A 13008-nucleotide genomic window follows, 5' to 3' on the forward strand; every position below is an offset into this window, starting at 1 on the left:
CTTTATTGTGCAATCGTCGAGTCATATTCATCGCCATACAGAATTTGAAATGCACTTCTTTGGTGTTTGACAAGAAAGTAAATTGTATCTTGTTTCGGAGATCAAAACATGGATACCACCACAGGCACTGAACATCTGCCTGATTGCTGGGAAGATGATGAACGAATGGGGTACCTGTTTTCTGGATTTCGTGAGAATCGGCAAGTGAATCCTCGAGATTGGGACAACAAGATGAAATTCTGGTCAGAGCTCATCTTGAAATATGGAAAAACACAGAAAACTCTACTGTTTTCATTGGAAGATTTGACACAGAAGTTTAGGAGAAAAGGAGTTGTTCCGCAGTCCATCGGTGCAGTGATGAGAGAAATGAATAGGTATAAAACTAAACGATTTTTAAAAGAAATTTTGATGTTTTTATGATCATAAATAATTATAGCTCGTCTTTTAAATATAAAATTCATTATCGGTAGGGGGGCTGGTCAGAGAACGAGGATCGTCCACATAAACAAGGATATCCTTCATAATCCTTGTTAATGCGGACAAATCATGTCCTAAGAAATATTAGGTTCATTTTTCTTCTGCGCACTGCAGGTGTAGGGTTCCTAATCTGCGCGCTACTGTAGCTGGCAATGTGAAAAACAGATTCCGCGTCTCTCTGAGAATTTATCGTTCATAACGTGAAAGTCTCTGTACAAAGCCAATGTGATTTGCATCAAGGAGCATCATCGCGGAATCCGTTTTTCACATCGCCAACGCGTCGATTGGAAATAAGAATCGTCCGCGAAAATGCGGATGATCCTTTTTGTCCAGGACGCGTCTGTCTGCATTTACGAAGAAGAATCTCATTTAAGCGGACGATTCTTATTTTCGAAACAGCGCCCCTACTGATTATAACCAAGCTTGCCAAGCACACATTACCAGGATAATTTCATATGCTACAAAAACAAGCTTTATTAAAGATTCTCCTCCCCCTTATTCTTCTTTTTCTTCATTATACAGCCTTACAGGCCATTGTCGGTTGTATTTTCATACTGATGTAGGTGTTGTGCAGGTGTAGACCGAATTTTCCGTCTCTTTCGTTCGTTAGCCTCTTATTGGGGTAGGGTCGGCTCTCTCTTTAGAGACGGAAACCGTCTATACACATTCCCTTGATAACGCCACGGCCATTTCAGGTCGTAGCGTTTTGCCCCCAAAATCCCCCAAAATGTCATTTTACCTCGTGCACATCCACATGTAAATTAGGCCTAGGCTATAATAAATCAGTTCCACTTACCAACTTGACTGAAATAATCAGTTTAATAGTCCCTTTTTAGGAAATTATGGGTCAAAATCGAAATCCATTTTGAAAATCTTTTTCAACATGGATTTCGATTTTGACCCATAAATTCCTAAAAAGGGACTATTAAACTGATTATTTCAGTCAAGTTGGTAAGTGGAACTGATTTATTATAGCCTAGGCCTAATTTACAATATAAAATGCACGAGGTAAAATGACATTTTGGGGGATTTTGGGGGCAAAACGCTACGACCTGAAATGGCCGTGGCGTTATCAAGGGAATGTGTATAGACGGTTTCCGTCTCTAAAGAGAGAGCCGGCCGACCCTACCCCAATAAGAGGCTAACGAACGAAAGAGACGGAAAATTCGGTCTAGTGCAGGTGTAGACCCTATAGAGAGTGTATCAATAAAAATGCCACCGATATTCAGCTGAAAGTTTTTCCTTTGATTTTTCAAACCGGGCTATGTGATGATATGAAATCTGATATTGATATCACCTAGCCTTAAATGGCACCTATCAGCGTGAAGAGCTAGAGGCAGGTAAAGAAAACCTAAAATAGGTTTGAAATCACCCCTTCCCACATCCAACGAACCCACTGGTTTTGCAGTTCACCTAGCGGACTCTTCTTTCTTCTCATACAAAGCACTTTGTCCTCACTCTCACCTTTTTCTTTCTTGGTTTTTTCTTCTTATATTTTTGCCTTTTCGATTGGGGGGGGGGAGCACCCTTATGATTTTGTTATATTTTAATTAAAGACATTGGTTGATTCACTATTCTAAAGATGACAACAAGATTTTTTACTCCTCTGTTTTATAGAAATGGTCAAATGGTTAGAGCAGATGATCTAGAAGCAAGTACAACATGGTTGTCATGGGGAGTCAACACATTTGTTAGAAAACCTGTGAGATGGACGATGGCCTCTCTCTTCCAACAGACGAACGAGCCCCCTGTAGGAAACTTTGTAGCTGTGGAATTATTGAAGGTATGCTGACTTTACGTATTGAACTCTTTGTTGGTTGGCAAAGAAAAGTCACTTGTATTTCTGTTGTCTAATATTATTTTTGCTGCCCTTCTTATAAAGAACTGCAGCCTAGGGGCAACAGAGAAGAATCTTTGTGTTGTGAACCCCCACCCACAAACCTTTTCTTCTTATCTTGCTCAGGATCTGATTAATAATTTTTATGGTCAAATAAATAATGATAACACCCAATTGATTGTTGCTTCATTATGCCTGCATATGTTTGGCTATTTTTTACTATTTGTTTCTTTTAAGGATTTTAATGAAACTTAGAACAATATGAGAAACATACTTGATTGAAGATGCAAGTTCAACACAATTATCAAATCATGGAGTACCACTACCATTGTTTGTAATTCTGAATGTTGTTTTTAAAAAAATGGTTGAACCCATAAATGAAATGAAATGAAATGAAATGTGTTAAGAAGGGAAGATGATGAACCTGTGAAAAGAGCATGGGCTCTAAAAGTGGCTGGCATAAGAGGGCAAAACCACAGATTTCATAAAAAGATATGGTGAAGAAAGAAATAAGTAAGGTTAGTCTAACTGAGGAGGATGCTTGATACAAGAAGAAGAAGTGGAGGGAGGGAGTGCCGTGGTGTGAAAGTCATTAACACTTCTGAGAAGGGAAAAGCTGATTTTAGTATATGATGATGATTACTGGAACTTGGATAGGCAGTGGCCAAGAGACATCATGAGAATGTACACTATGCCAGCACTGATCATGTAGTACATTGCTTCTAAACCAGTGGGCTGCAAGGTCTGCCAAGGTCTGGTCTTACATGACACAGCTGTTGATCATTGATTAATATTGGGCCAGAGGAATTCAGCTCCCCCCCCCCCCCCCTCTTATGAAGCCTATGGTTGCAGTGCTCTCCTTGCAAACTTTCCTACCCATGATGGTTCAAATAACATGTTCATGAAATTATGTGTTTGAGGGTTAAAAATGCCCAAATCTATCATCCTTTCACTTTCTGGTTCAGTTCAATAGATACATGTAAGGTTTGGCAGAGGGAGAGGTCCAATAATATCTTCGTACGCCACTGCATATTTACCACACAATTGTTTTCCGTTTCTTTGTGTCATGTTTTATTCTTATTTTTTCTCAAGTTTTGCAAGGTGGGTCTCAAACAACCTCTATCAGCCAAAGTGGGCCTTGAGTTTAAAAACATTGAGAAGTGCTGGGGGGTGTTTCACAAAGATCCTAAGTTTAACTTATCTCTAAGTTGGACTTAACAATTATGGAAAGCCGTTAGCATCTATGAAAATATTATTTACAAGTTATTGTTAAAGGCATAAAATGTTGATTCAAATCATTCATATTTTTTATTATGAAGGAGATTTCATTTTCTTGATGTAGAATTAATAAAAAGTCTAAAATACTTCAATTTTTGCTTTTGAATATATATTTATTTTTATGGCTACACATGGCTTTCCAATCCATAATGTTTAAGTCCAACTTAAGTTAAGTTCGAATAAGGATCTTTGTGAAACACTCCCCGATGTAGTAAACTGTTCCATGTTCAAGAAGCAGTGTGCAGATTTAGACCTGTGTCAGCCGTTTCCAACAATATAGACGTTTTCATATTTATGTTTTACAGGAGTTTGGAGAAGCTTTTCTCAAGAGACATCATGAGAATGTCCATTGCACCAGCACCGATCATGTAGTGGACTACTCCACGTTCAAGCAAGAGTGCGTTGACCTGTGTCAGGATGACGCTTCTTTTGATCTTGTCCTTCTTCATCTTCAGAGGACGAAACAGGTTCTGGTAACAACAGATGACAATACAAAGGTAGGTGAACAGTTGTGCAATTACATATATATGTTATAGCTTGACGCTTATATTCACACGAGAGCTTCCCCCCCCCCCCTACCCCCTCCCTCCCCAACAAGGGAAAAAAATATTAAAAACATTTCAGGGGCTACTTTTCAAGTTTGTTTAATTTGTTTTGCTTTGAACTCTATGCAAAAAATGTTGGGCTCTTTTATGACTTTCGGGGCTCTTTGGGGATTTCTGGGGCAAATTTGCCCAGAGCCCCTCTATATTTTTACCCCTGCCTCCAACCTACCCCAGGACAAAAAGCATAGACCCCTGCTTATATGAACCATGTGACTGATTATTAAAGGTGTTGTGGTCTAGTGGATACGTCTTCAGACTGTGGATCACATGGTTCAAGTCCCGCCGCAGCACCAAATGCAAGACATTAATCTACATTTGCCTCTCTCCACCCAGATGTGAAATGGGTACTTGTTGGATGGAATTCTTTGAATACTGTGAGCGCTAAAATCAGTAACCTAGCAGAGCCGGGGTAATAATAATAATAATGGTATTAATAATATGTCGTGTTTAGTTTACCTGCTGGCAGGTACCCTCGGCAGTATTCATACTGTTTACCCTGAGCAGGAGGGTCCTGCAATCATACCATTACCCCAGCTTTAGCCGAGCTACCATGAGAAGGTGCTCAAGCATTCAAGAAATTTCTTCCTACCGGTTACTGATTTACCTCACCTGTGTGAAGTGTGGCAAAGTAGATTAATTTCTTGCCAAAAGACATTACATTGGGCCACATTAGTGGTGGATATGTGCGCTAGAGAATATTAAATTATTATACTCATTACTACATGTATATCAGCTCAGCTTTTATTGATATTTAACACTCTATTATGGGCTTTCATTTTTTACTACATTCAGGATAGAACCAGATGTAACACCTTTTTATGGTAGAATTATATCACTCCCAAATTCAAGGTTTTTTCCCACAAAAATCAATACCATGTGTAAATGCCTGAACAATAAAGATTTACATTGGACACATGAGATACAGGGCTGATTTTCAAGTAAGAATTATCAAAACTGGATATAAATAGCCCACACCACTGAATATATTAAGACTTACCTGTTTGTAGCAAGCCTCGCACAAACTACTTTTGGAAATCATACATGGTTGCCCAAGTTTCTATGTGTGTTTATGACCATCTCTTGCTTTCTTGTGCCTTGTTACTCTGTCTTATTTAGCACTGAATGTTTACATCATTGTTTTAAAGCTGTCCCAACCCCCATAAGCTGCCTGTTACAAGCATTTATCTATTACATAATGATTTTTATTCCATTTATTTCAGGTATTAAAATTTGCATCTAAAAGCCAGAAAGCTGTGTCTCCAGTGACATCTGTGGAGCTTGGAACTCTAAGGTGAATATACGTTTAATGAAGGGACATTTTTGTGTGATCTTTTCCATCTTTTACTATACAAACCTGCATTTGTCATGTTCTTCTCATTCATTAAAATCTTGTGAATATTAGCAAAGTAGTTTGCCTGACTGTGATGAAAGGTTGGGTACCTTTGTATGGGTACTCATGGTTCATCTAGATTTGGATGGCTGCAAAATAGAGGTTGTAATGACATATACTAGTAGTAGACAAAATTCAGGAAAGGTTTTTTGTTTTCTAAAAATATTAATCACAATGTTATACTTCTTAAAGTGGAAACAGTGTAACAGAATCAATGTATTTAATTAAATCCATCAAATACATTGATACCAGTTTATTATATCATTTCATTGAAAGATGTGATATCAATTAGCTTTATTTATTTATATCATTTTGTACCCAGCTCTGCTCTTTTAACACCTACGTTTTTTTACAGATATTTATTTCAATAAAACTCCTACTCCCTGTTTATGCCTACAAAAGAAGAAAATTTGAATATTCTATGAATTAAAATCATGAAATGATAACATTCCATTTGCTTTAAATTGTGACAAAAAATATAATGCAAATGAATCTTGTATTCTTGTTTGCAGATTAAAGAAGACAATCCTTTCAATGCAGTTGACAATAGAGAGACTCTCAAGAGTAGTGGAACAAGAAGATAAAGAGACCAGACAACAACTCAGAAAAGGAAAGAAAACATCAGTGAGTACTTATGCAAGCATCGCCATTTTGTGTTGTTGTTTGGGACCAAGCAGTTATATGATGCACGAGGTAGATGCTAACCAGGCAGAAAATGTCTCATAATGTATCTTTCATTTCACAGAAATGGTGTTAAAGTAGTCAACCGAAAGTGTTTTGAATTGATGCAAAATTATATCATGACTATGGAGAAGCCTTACTGATCAAATATAACAAACTCCCTCTTTAAAATCTGTTTGGGTTCGCAGTAATCATTTCTCAAAAATCATAATTTTGAGATCCAGATTTTCTGCCTTCAGCGGTCCTCTGTAGAGCGTCAAGATTCCTACCGTCACATGCGAGACACGGCTAGTCACAAAGCATTTCATGCCTTTCCATGATATCTATATGATTTTTCATTAAATTATTTGTATTTTTCATCCATATATACTTTGTCCATAATTATCTGTTTTCTGAAATTTTCTTTGTTTGACTACCTTAATGACTTTGAATAACTCTTTTGACCTAAGGCTGGTTAACATTCAGATTTATAAAGTTTGTTCATTTTGGAGTTTAGTAATGATGGTTTTAACATGCAATAGATAAGAATAGGCCCACGTTCTTCATTTATTGTTCAATAGCTACATTTAAAACAAGGAAATTCAAGAATATCAATTTCAATATTATTTAGCAGTTTTGAATAATGTTGACTTGTTTTCACATAGAAAAATATATTGGCTTGTATTTTGCTGTTTTACACCTTGTATTCAAGATAGGAAAAACCTAAGCCCTCTCTCCTAAAGACGGAAATATGAAGCCATATTAGGCCTAAAATAAAAACTTGTTGTATTGCCCTTTAGGTGCCAAAACATGGGTCGGTCGGTCAGAAAAGTTTTTTTTTTTTTTAATCTTTTTTTTTTTGTCGCCCTCTTTGCGCCGATATTTTTCAGATTTGAATTTTTTTTTTCTTCTTTTTTCCCCGCCCTCTTTTGGCTGATATTTCTCAGTTTTTAATGCTTTAATACATGTGTTTCAATCTTTTCCACCTCATAATTAGTGAGAATTTAGGAAAAATTTGATTTTATGCATTTATATCCCATTTAAAGAAACAAAATACATATTTGTATTCATTAATTTAAAAAGATCTAAAAGACGGTTAAAAAATTTTAAAAAAAAAAAAAAAAATGCCGACCGTAGATTTTCAGATTTTTGGGAGGGTCGCAAAGGGCGATACAACAAGTTTCTATTTTAGGCCTTACTATGCTGTTATTTCTTTTGTAACATTCCAGGCCAAGAATGCACTGAGAAGGAAGAAGCTTGCTCAGAAGAGATTAGCAAGTGACGAATCCACCCTAGATGCCTTACAGCAGCTTCAAGAGAGACTCGAGTCTGCTGAGTCTGACAAAATGGTATGCATAGACTCTACAACAGTTCATCAATGTATCTTAAAGAGAAGGTTGAGTTCTGGGAAGAGGTGAAAACTAATTTGTGGGCGTTATCAATATCATTTTTATTATGCAAGTGTGGAAGAACATCAGATAAGACATGTTCCCAGAAAAGCATGGCTCTTCAAATGCCTTCATATTCTAAATATGTCATGTGACATCGTAAAAATCCAGGGTAGGATTTTTACGCAACGTGTTCGTGTAGTCCCATATACATCTTTCTGTGTACAGTGTTTGTAACTTTACCAAGACTTGGCCAAATTTCTTATCATTTTGATGATTCCAGAACCTTGCAATACACACAAATTCTTATATGCTAGATGATCAACCTTTTCTGGTCGATTCCACACCGTTTCTTTCACAATGCAATTTCATGGCCAGAACTCAACTTCATCTTTAATCATGGTAGGCTAAACGAGTCAGATCTATCTACCATCTCAATGACTAAACACGACCATGACGGCAGGAGACAAAAAAAGAGAGATCGAGAGATCGAGAAATGGAGGGGTAGAGTGATGATTAAAGAAAGTGAGAGAGTGAGAAAGAGAGAAAGAGAGATAAGATACAGTCAAACCTGTCTATAGTGACCGCCCTACGGAAACACAAAAGGTGGTCTTTGTAAACAGGTTCCTTTAGTACATGTTTCAATGAGAAACCATTTTCAAGGGAAACAAAAAATGCGGTCTTTGTAGACAGGTGGTCACTAAAGCAGGTTTGACTGTACATGCTTAAAAGGACTGTTTCTAAGAGGTGTTGTGGTCTGGTGGATGTGTCACCGGAATGTGGATCACATGGTCTGCGGTTTGATTCTCAACTGGGCACTTATGTCCTTTGGCAAGACTTTAATCTGCATTTGCCACTCTCCACGCAGGAGTTAAATGGGTACCGGGTATTAAAGATGCAAGCTTTAATGTAGTTGGATTGGCATGTGTGCACTTGTAAAACGGCACCTGGCCGGAATCCCTGCAATCAACTTTTAGCTGTGCTATTTCTTGTGATGATTTACTTCTCCCTTGTGGCTCAATGCTTAAATGGGTCAATCTCCCACAGTAAATAATAATGATAATAATAATAGTGGGTTCTTGTATAGCGCTCATGTCTGTCAGATTTGACACTCCTGGTGCTCCCGATTATTACCCTGGCTTTAGCACAGCTGCCATTACGGCGCTCTAGCATTTCAAGGAATTAATTCCCGCCAGGTACCCATTTACATCACCTGGGTTGAGTGTGGCAAATGTAGATCACTGTCTTGCCAAAGGACATTTGTGCCGCGGTAGGACTTTAACCGCGGACCTTGTGATCCACAGTCCGGTGAAGTATCCACGTCCTCGACACCTCTATTCAGGCTTACCATCTCTTTCTGTTTTCCAGAAGTCCCTGAAAATCTTTCTTTTTAACCATTAAATTAATCATCGAACCTATAAGTCCTTGTCCTTGTAGTATTCACAATTATTGTCTTGAGTTACTTTTATATGATATCTTTGTAAAGCGCTGTGATACAATTACTGTGAGAGCATTATATAAGTGCCAATATTGTATTGTATTTACTGCAGGTATTGGAAGCATACAGGTCTGGGTCAAAGGCATTAAAGAAAACATTTGATGACAACGGCCTCTCACCTGAAACGGTGGATGATGCAGTGTCGGATGTTCAAGAGGTAATTTTGCAATCATTATTTTAATTTTTCAATTATATATTTTGTTTGTAAGGTAGAATTAGGACTTTGCTTTAACGCATAATATCTTAAATTCAAACGTGGGTATATAGTCTTTCGTGAAGTAGGCAACTTGACGATCACTACATAGCACTCGGCCAACAGGTATTACGCTCTTGTGCGTACGTCTGTGTGCTGCCCTCTATGTACCCATGCATGAGCAACTTTAAATCTTCAGAAATGTATTGGGGAAGTCCTACCTGATATTTTTTTTGTTTGAATAGAAGAAAAAAAAATGAGAGGAACAGGTCAGTGGAAGTGATTTTCATGAACTCTTGTTTCGTCCATTACTGACGACGGAATAGATTTCAATCATAAAGGGGTTGAATAGAAACACATTTGCAATAATTATACTTTTGCCGAATGTAACGATTCTCCCTTCTCATTCCAAAAAATGTCAAAGGTCATGGAAATGTGCAATGAGATTGACGACACCATGGTGAGAGGGAACAAGTCCATCGATGATACGGTGAGCTTCGGTGCAGACATAGACCTGGAGCTTCTGGAATCGGAGCTGGAATCGCTCATCAGTGGTGATCTAGATGTGTCAGTGACCACTACTCCATCCAAATCAACAGAACAAAGTAAAAGCACTGCCAAAGGTATGCACTTTAATCTCTGTTAATTCCAATTTTACTTGACTGGTATACATTGGCAGATCCAAGATTTTTGTGGTAGGGGCAAAAGTCCAAAAATTCTGTGACAAGCCCCCCCCCCCCCCCCCCCCCCCAAAAAAAAAAGGGTTCATCAACATCAGCTTTGTGGTGTGTTGTTTTGGTTTTGGTTAAAGAATTATCTAACAGGCACCAATTAAGGAGGAGGGGGGGTTGTTATCAGCCCTCTTCTTCCTCCTTTTGTTTGTTTGTTTGTTTGCCAGGGGGATGTTGATTTATAAATTTAATTCCTTTCTGATGAACTTTTTATCTGGGTATGAAAACTTTACAAAAGGGCAGAGGATGTAGTTTTGAAGCCAGTGGAAAAGTCTTTCAAAATAATGAATCTTGATTTATTATAGAAAAGATTTATTTATTTATTTATTTATTTATTTCGTTTTATTTAAACAGGGTGGCCCCATCAGTAATGGCAGTACTGTTTTCCAGGGGGCCCTGACAGATCCAGAGGACAAGACATACAAAATTATTGATGACTCTCTTAATCATCAATTATTCTTTTCTTCATCCAACTAGATACAAGTGGAAGTATGCTGGATCTACCAGAAGTGCCTTCAGCGTCACCCGCTGAGCTGGATACATCCTTCAAAGAAGACAGTATGCGAAAGAGCATGCTGGCATCGTGACCATTTTTTTTTTAAAGGGACATGTGTGGATAGGGATATTAATTAATTTTGTTACACTTAACTGAAGTTCAGAAGAATGGAAAGAGATGCAGGTTAAGAAAATGATAATTAAAGAAAAGAGTAAACAGTTCAAAGCACGAGATTTAAGAGATTAGTCAAGATTTATGAACAGGTACACATTGAAGCCAGTGGAAAAATCTTTCAAAATAATGAATCTTGATTTATTACAGAAAAGATTTATAAACAGATCCAGAGGACAAGACAAGACTTACTAAATTAATAATAACTCGCTTGATCGATCATCAATTATTCTTTTCTTCATCCAACTAGATACAAGTGGAAGTATGCTGGATCTACCAGAAGTGCCTTCAGGGTCACCCGCTGAGCTGGATACATCCTGCCAAGGAGATAGTATACGAAAGAGCATGCTGGCATCATGACCAGTCTTCTTTAGAGGAATCATACACCAACAAATACTGTGCTCTGAATGTTTAGGGTTCTGTGCAAGTAGTGCATATTAAAAATAACTAAATTGATATTGTGTAAAGTTTTTCTCGGGTCTTGGTCTTAGAATTGTAAGCCTCAAGTACAGCTTGATAAATGGGTTGTTTTAACGTGAAATTTCACAAAACTTGCTGAAAATCTACAACACAGTACAATAACAGTACAAATTTCCTTCACTTGCTTTTGATTATTTTGTTGTTGTCATTTATAGAACAAAAGACTAGCTTTGATTTTGAATGGTAATTTGATTGTGAAGTATATTATTTCAGATTATTTGCCTCTCATGAAATGTATTAAAGCAAGTCATCATTAGCAACCCCTACAATTTGAAATATTAGATTCATATTCTACTTTTAAAAAGGATATCTAGAAGTTTAAATACTGAATTTACACTCTAAATATAGATAAAAGCAACTTCTATGGATGCCTTTGTGTACACGCATGAAAGTTAACTTTCGTGCAAGCCTTTATACAATTTTTTTCTTCAAATTATGTTCTATGATCCTCAATAACCATTTGAATGCCTCACATAGTTTTGAGGAGATTGGTCTTCTTAAATCCACCCTCCCTTGATCTGCAGTGAGGATCATGATGGACATTGCTAATGTTTGAGAGTGTTAAATCCAGTTTACTGCTAAACCCTGTGGTTTTATGGTGACATGCAGATAGAGGAGATTAATCATGTCTAAACCAGTTGCATACATTTGTAGTCAGGTGCGTACGCAGGGGGGAGGGGAGGGGGGTTTGGGGGTTGAACCCCTCCCCCCCCCCTCAAAATGCTAAAGGGTGATCGAAAAAAGGTGACCTTACCCCCCCCCCCCCCCCCAGCGCTTATTCAGCGATGGCTGAGTCATTGCAAATTTTCTGGCGTGATTTTCAAATTTAAGCCCCCCCCCCCCCCTCAAAAAAATCCTGCGTACGCCCCTGTTTGTAGTGTTATTAATCTTATTTAGTGTTGACTGGGATTTGTGTTAACTCTTAGTCTCTGCACATGTGAGCTGGTTAGGTGATTATTAGAATAAGGTTTGTGTACAAGGATTAGTCTAAACCCCAGTTTAATGTGAACAATAGCATATTCTACTAAATTTTAAACCAGATGATGTGCCTATTAAAGCTTTTGTTCAAAATCTGGTTCAACAAAGGAGGCTAGTTTGAGGTCTAAGTTTTCCTGTGTTTCATGCGATCTTAGATCCACCGTTGGGTTTAAATGAATTAGTAGAATACCAACCTTAAAATAAAAAGGTAACATTGTTGAAGGTTGATGAACACAACTGCCTAATTTGTTGATGAAATGTTACTTAATATATTCCTTCTACCATACAAAAAATCCTGATTTTTGTTGTTGTTCAAACCACAAAGATATTTCTGATTTTCTTTTGAAGGCGTTGATGTGTAACTCCCTCTAACAGTTAATTCTCTCAACCAATTTTTGAATTATCTCAACCCTTTATCCATGAAAATAAGACAGATTTAAAAAAAAAATGGTTCAACACTTAGATGTTTCAAATGGTATATAGAGCCAATTCATTGCTTTGTAACGATTTACATTCACCTAACACTCAATTGAATTATAATAATATAGTTGGGAGGATTCAGGAATTGATCAGATCATTTTTCCCCAATTTTTATCATTAATAATGGTCTGTTTTTACACAAACTTTCAGATTATCTTTATTTGTTCATCTAGCATTGAAGTCTCTACCTTAACACCATTTACTCTCATCTGAACAATGTTACCAAGTCCATTCAATGTTGGACCTAGGTCACAAGATAAGAAATTTATCAAGGGAAGGCAGGTGAAATTGATATAGAGCATGTGTATTTGTATTTTTATTTTTATTTGTATTTATTGATTCAACA

At 37.3% G+C, this 13008-nt stretch overlaps 1 protein-coding gene across 2 annotated transcripts; it reads left to right on the plus strand.

The window, feature by feature from the left end:
• Window positions 1–2: 2 nt before the first annotated feature.
• LOC115923977 (charged multivesicular body protein 7-like) lies at window positions 3–11370 on the plus strand. 2 transcript variants are annotated; one of them, XM_030985363.1, is made up of 10 exons: window positions 3–374; window positions 2095–2260; window positions 3898–4089; window positions 5418–5488; window positions 6100–6211; window positions 7477–7596; window positions 9186–9290; window positions 9751–9949; window positions 10535–10615; window positions 10975–11370. In XM_030985363.1, exons 1-10 carry the CDS (start codon window positions 109–111, stop codon window positions 11082–11084), a joined length of 1422 nt encoding a protein of 473 aa, XP_030841223.1. In that variant the 5' UTR covers window positions 3–108; the 3' UTR covers window positions 11085–11370. The 2 variants fall into 2 exon arrangements, with proteins under 2 accessions (XP_030841223.1, XP_030841224.1); XM_030985364.1 differs by lacking the exon at window positions 10535–10615.
• Window positions 11371–13008: the final 1638 nt, after the last annotated feature.

Source organism: Strongylocentrotus purpuratus, unplaced genomic scaffold, assembly GCF_000002235.5.
Source record: "Strongylocentrotus purpuratus isolate Spur 01 unplaced genomic scaffold, Spur_5.0 spur5_scaffold_15, whole genome shotgun sequence".
NCBI classification, from domain to species: Eukaryota; Metazoa; Echinodermata; class Echinoidea; order Camarodonta; family Strongylocentrotidae; genus Strongylocentrotus; species Strongylocentrotus purpuratus.

Coding starts and splice junctions, on each gene's coding strand:
- LOC115923977 (XM_030985363.1), top strand. CDS start 109: ATGGATACCACCACAGGCACTGAACATCTGCCTGATTGCTGGGAAGAT. Junction 375..2,094: donor GTGATGAGAGAAATGAATAG/GTATAAAACTAA, acceptor TCTGTTTTATAG/AAATGGTCAAATGGTTAGAG. Junction 4,090..5,417: donor CAACAGATGACAATACAAAG/GTAGGTGAACAG, acceptor CATTTATTTCAG/GTATTAAAATTTGCATCTAA.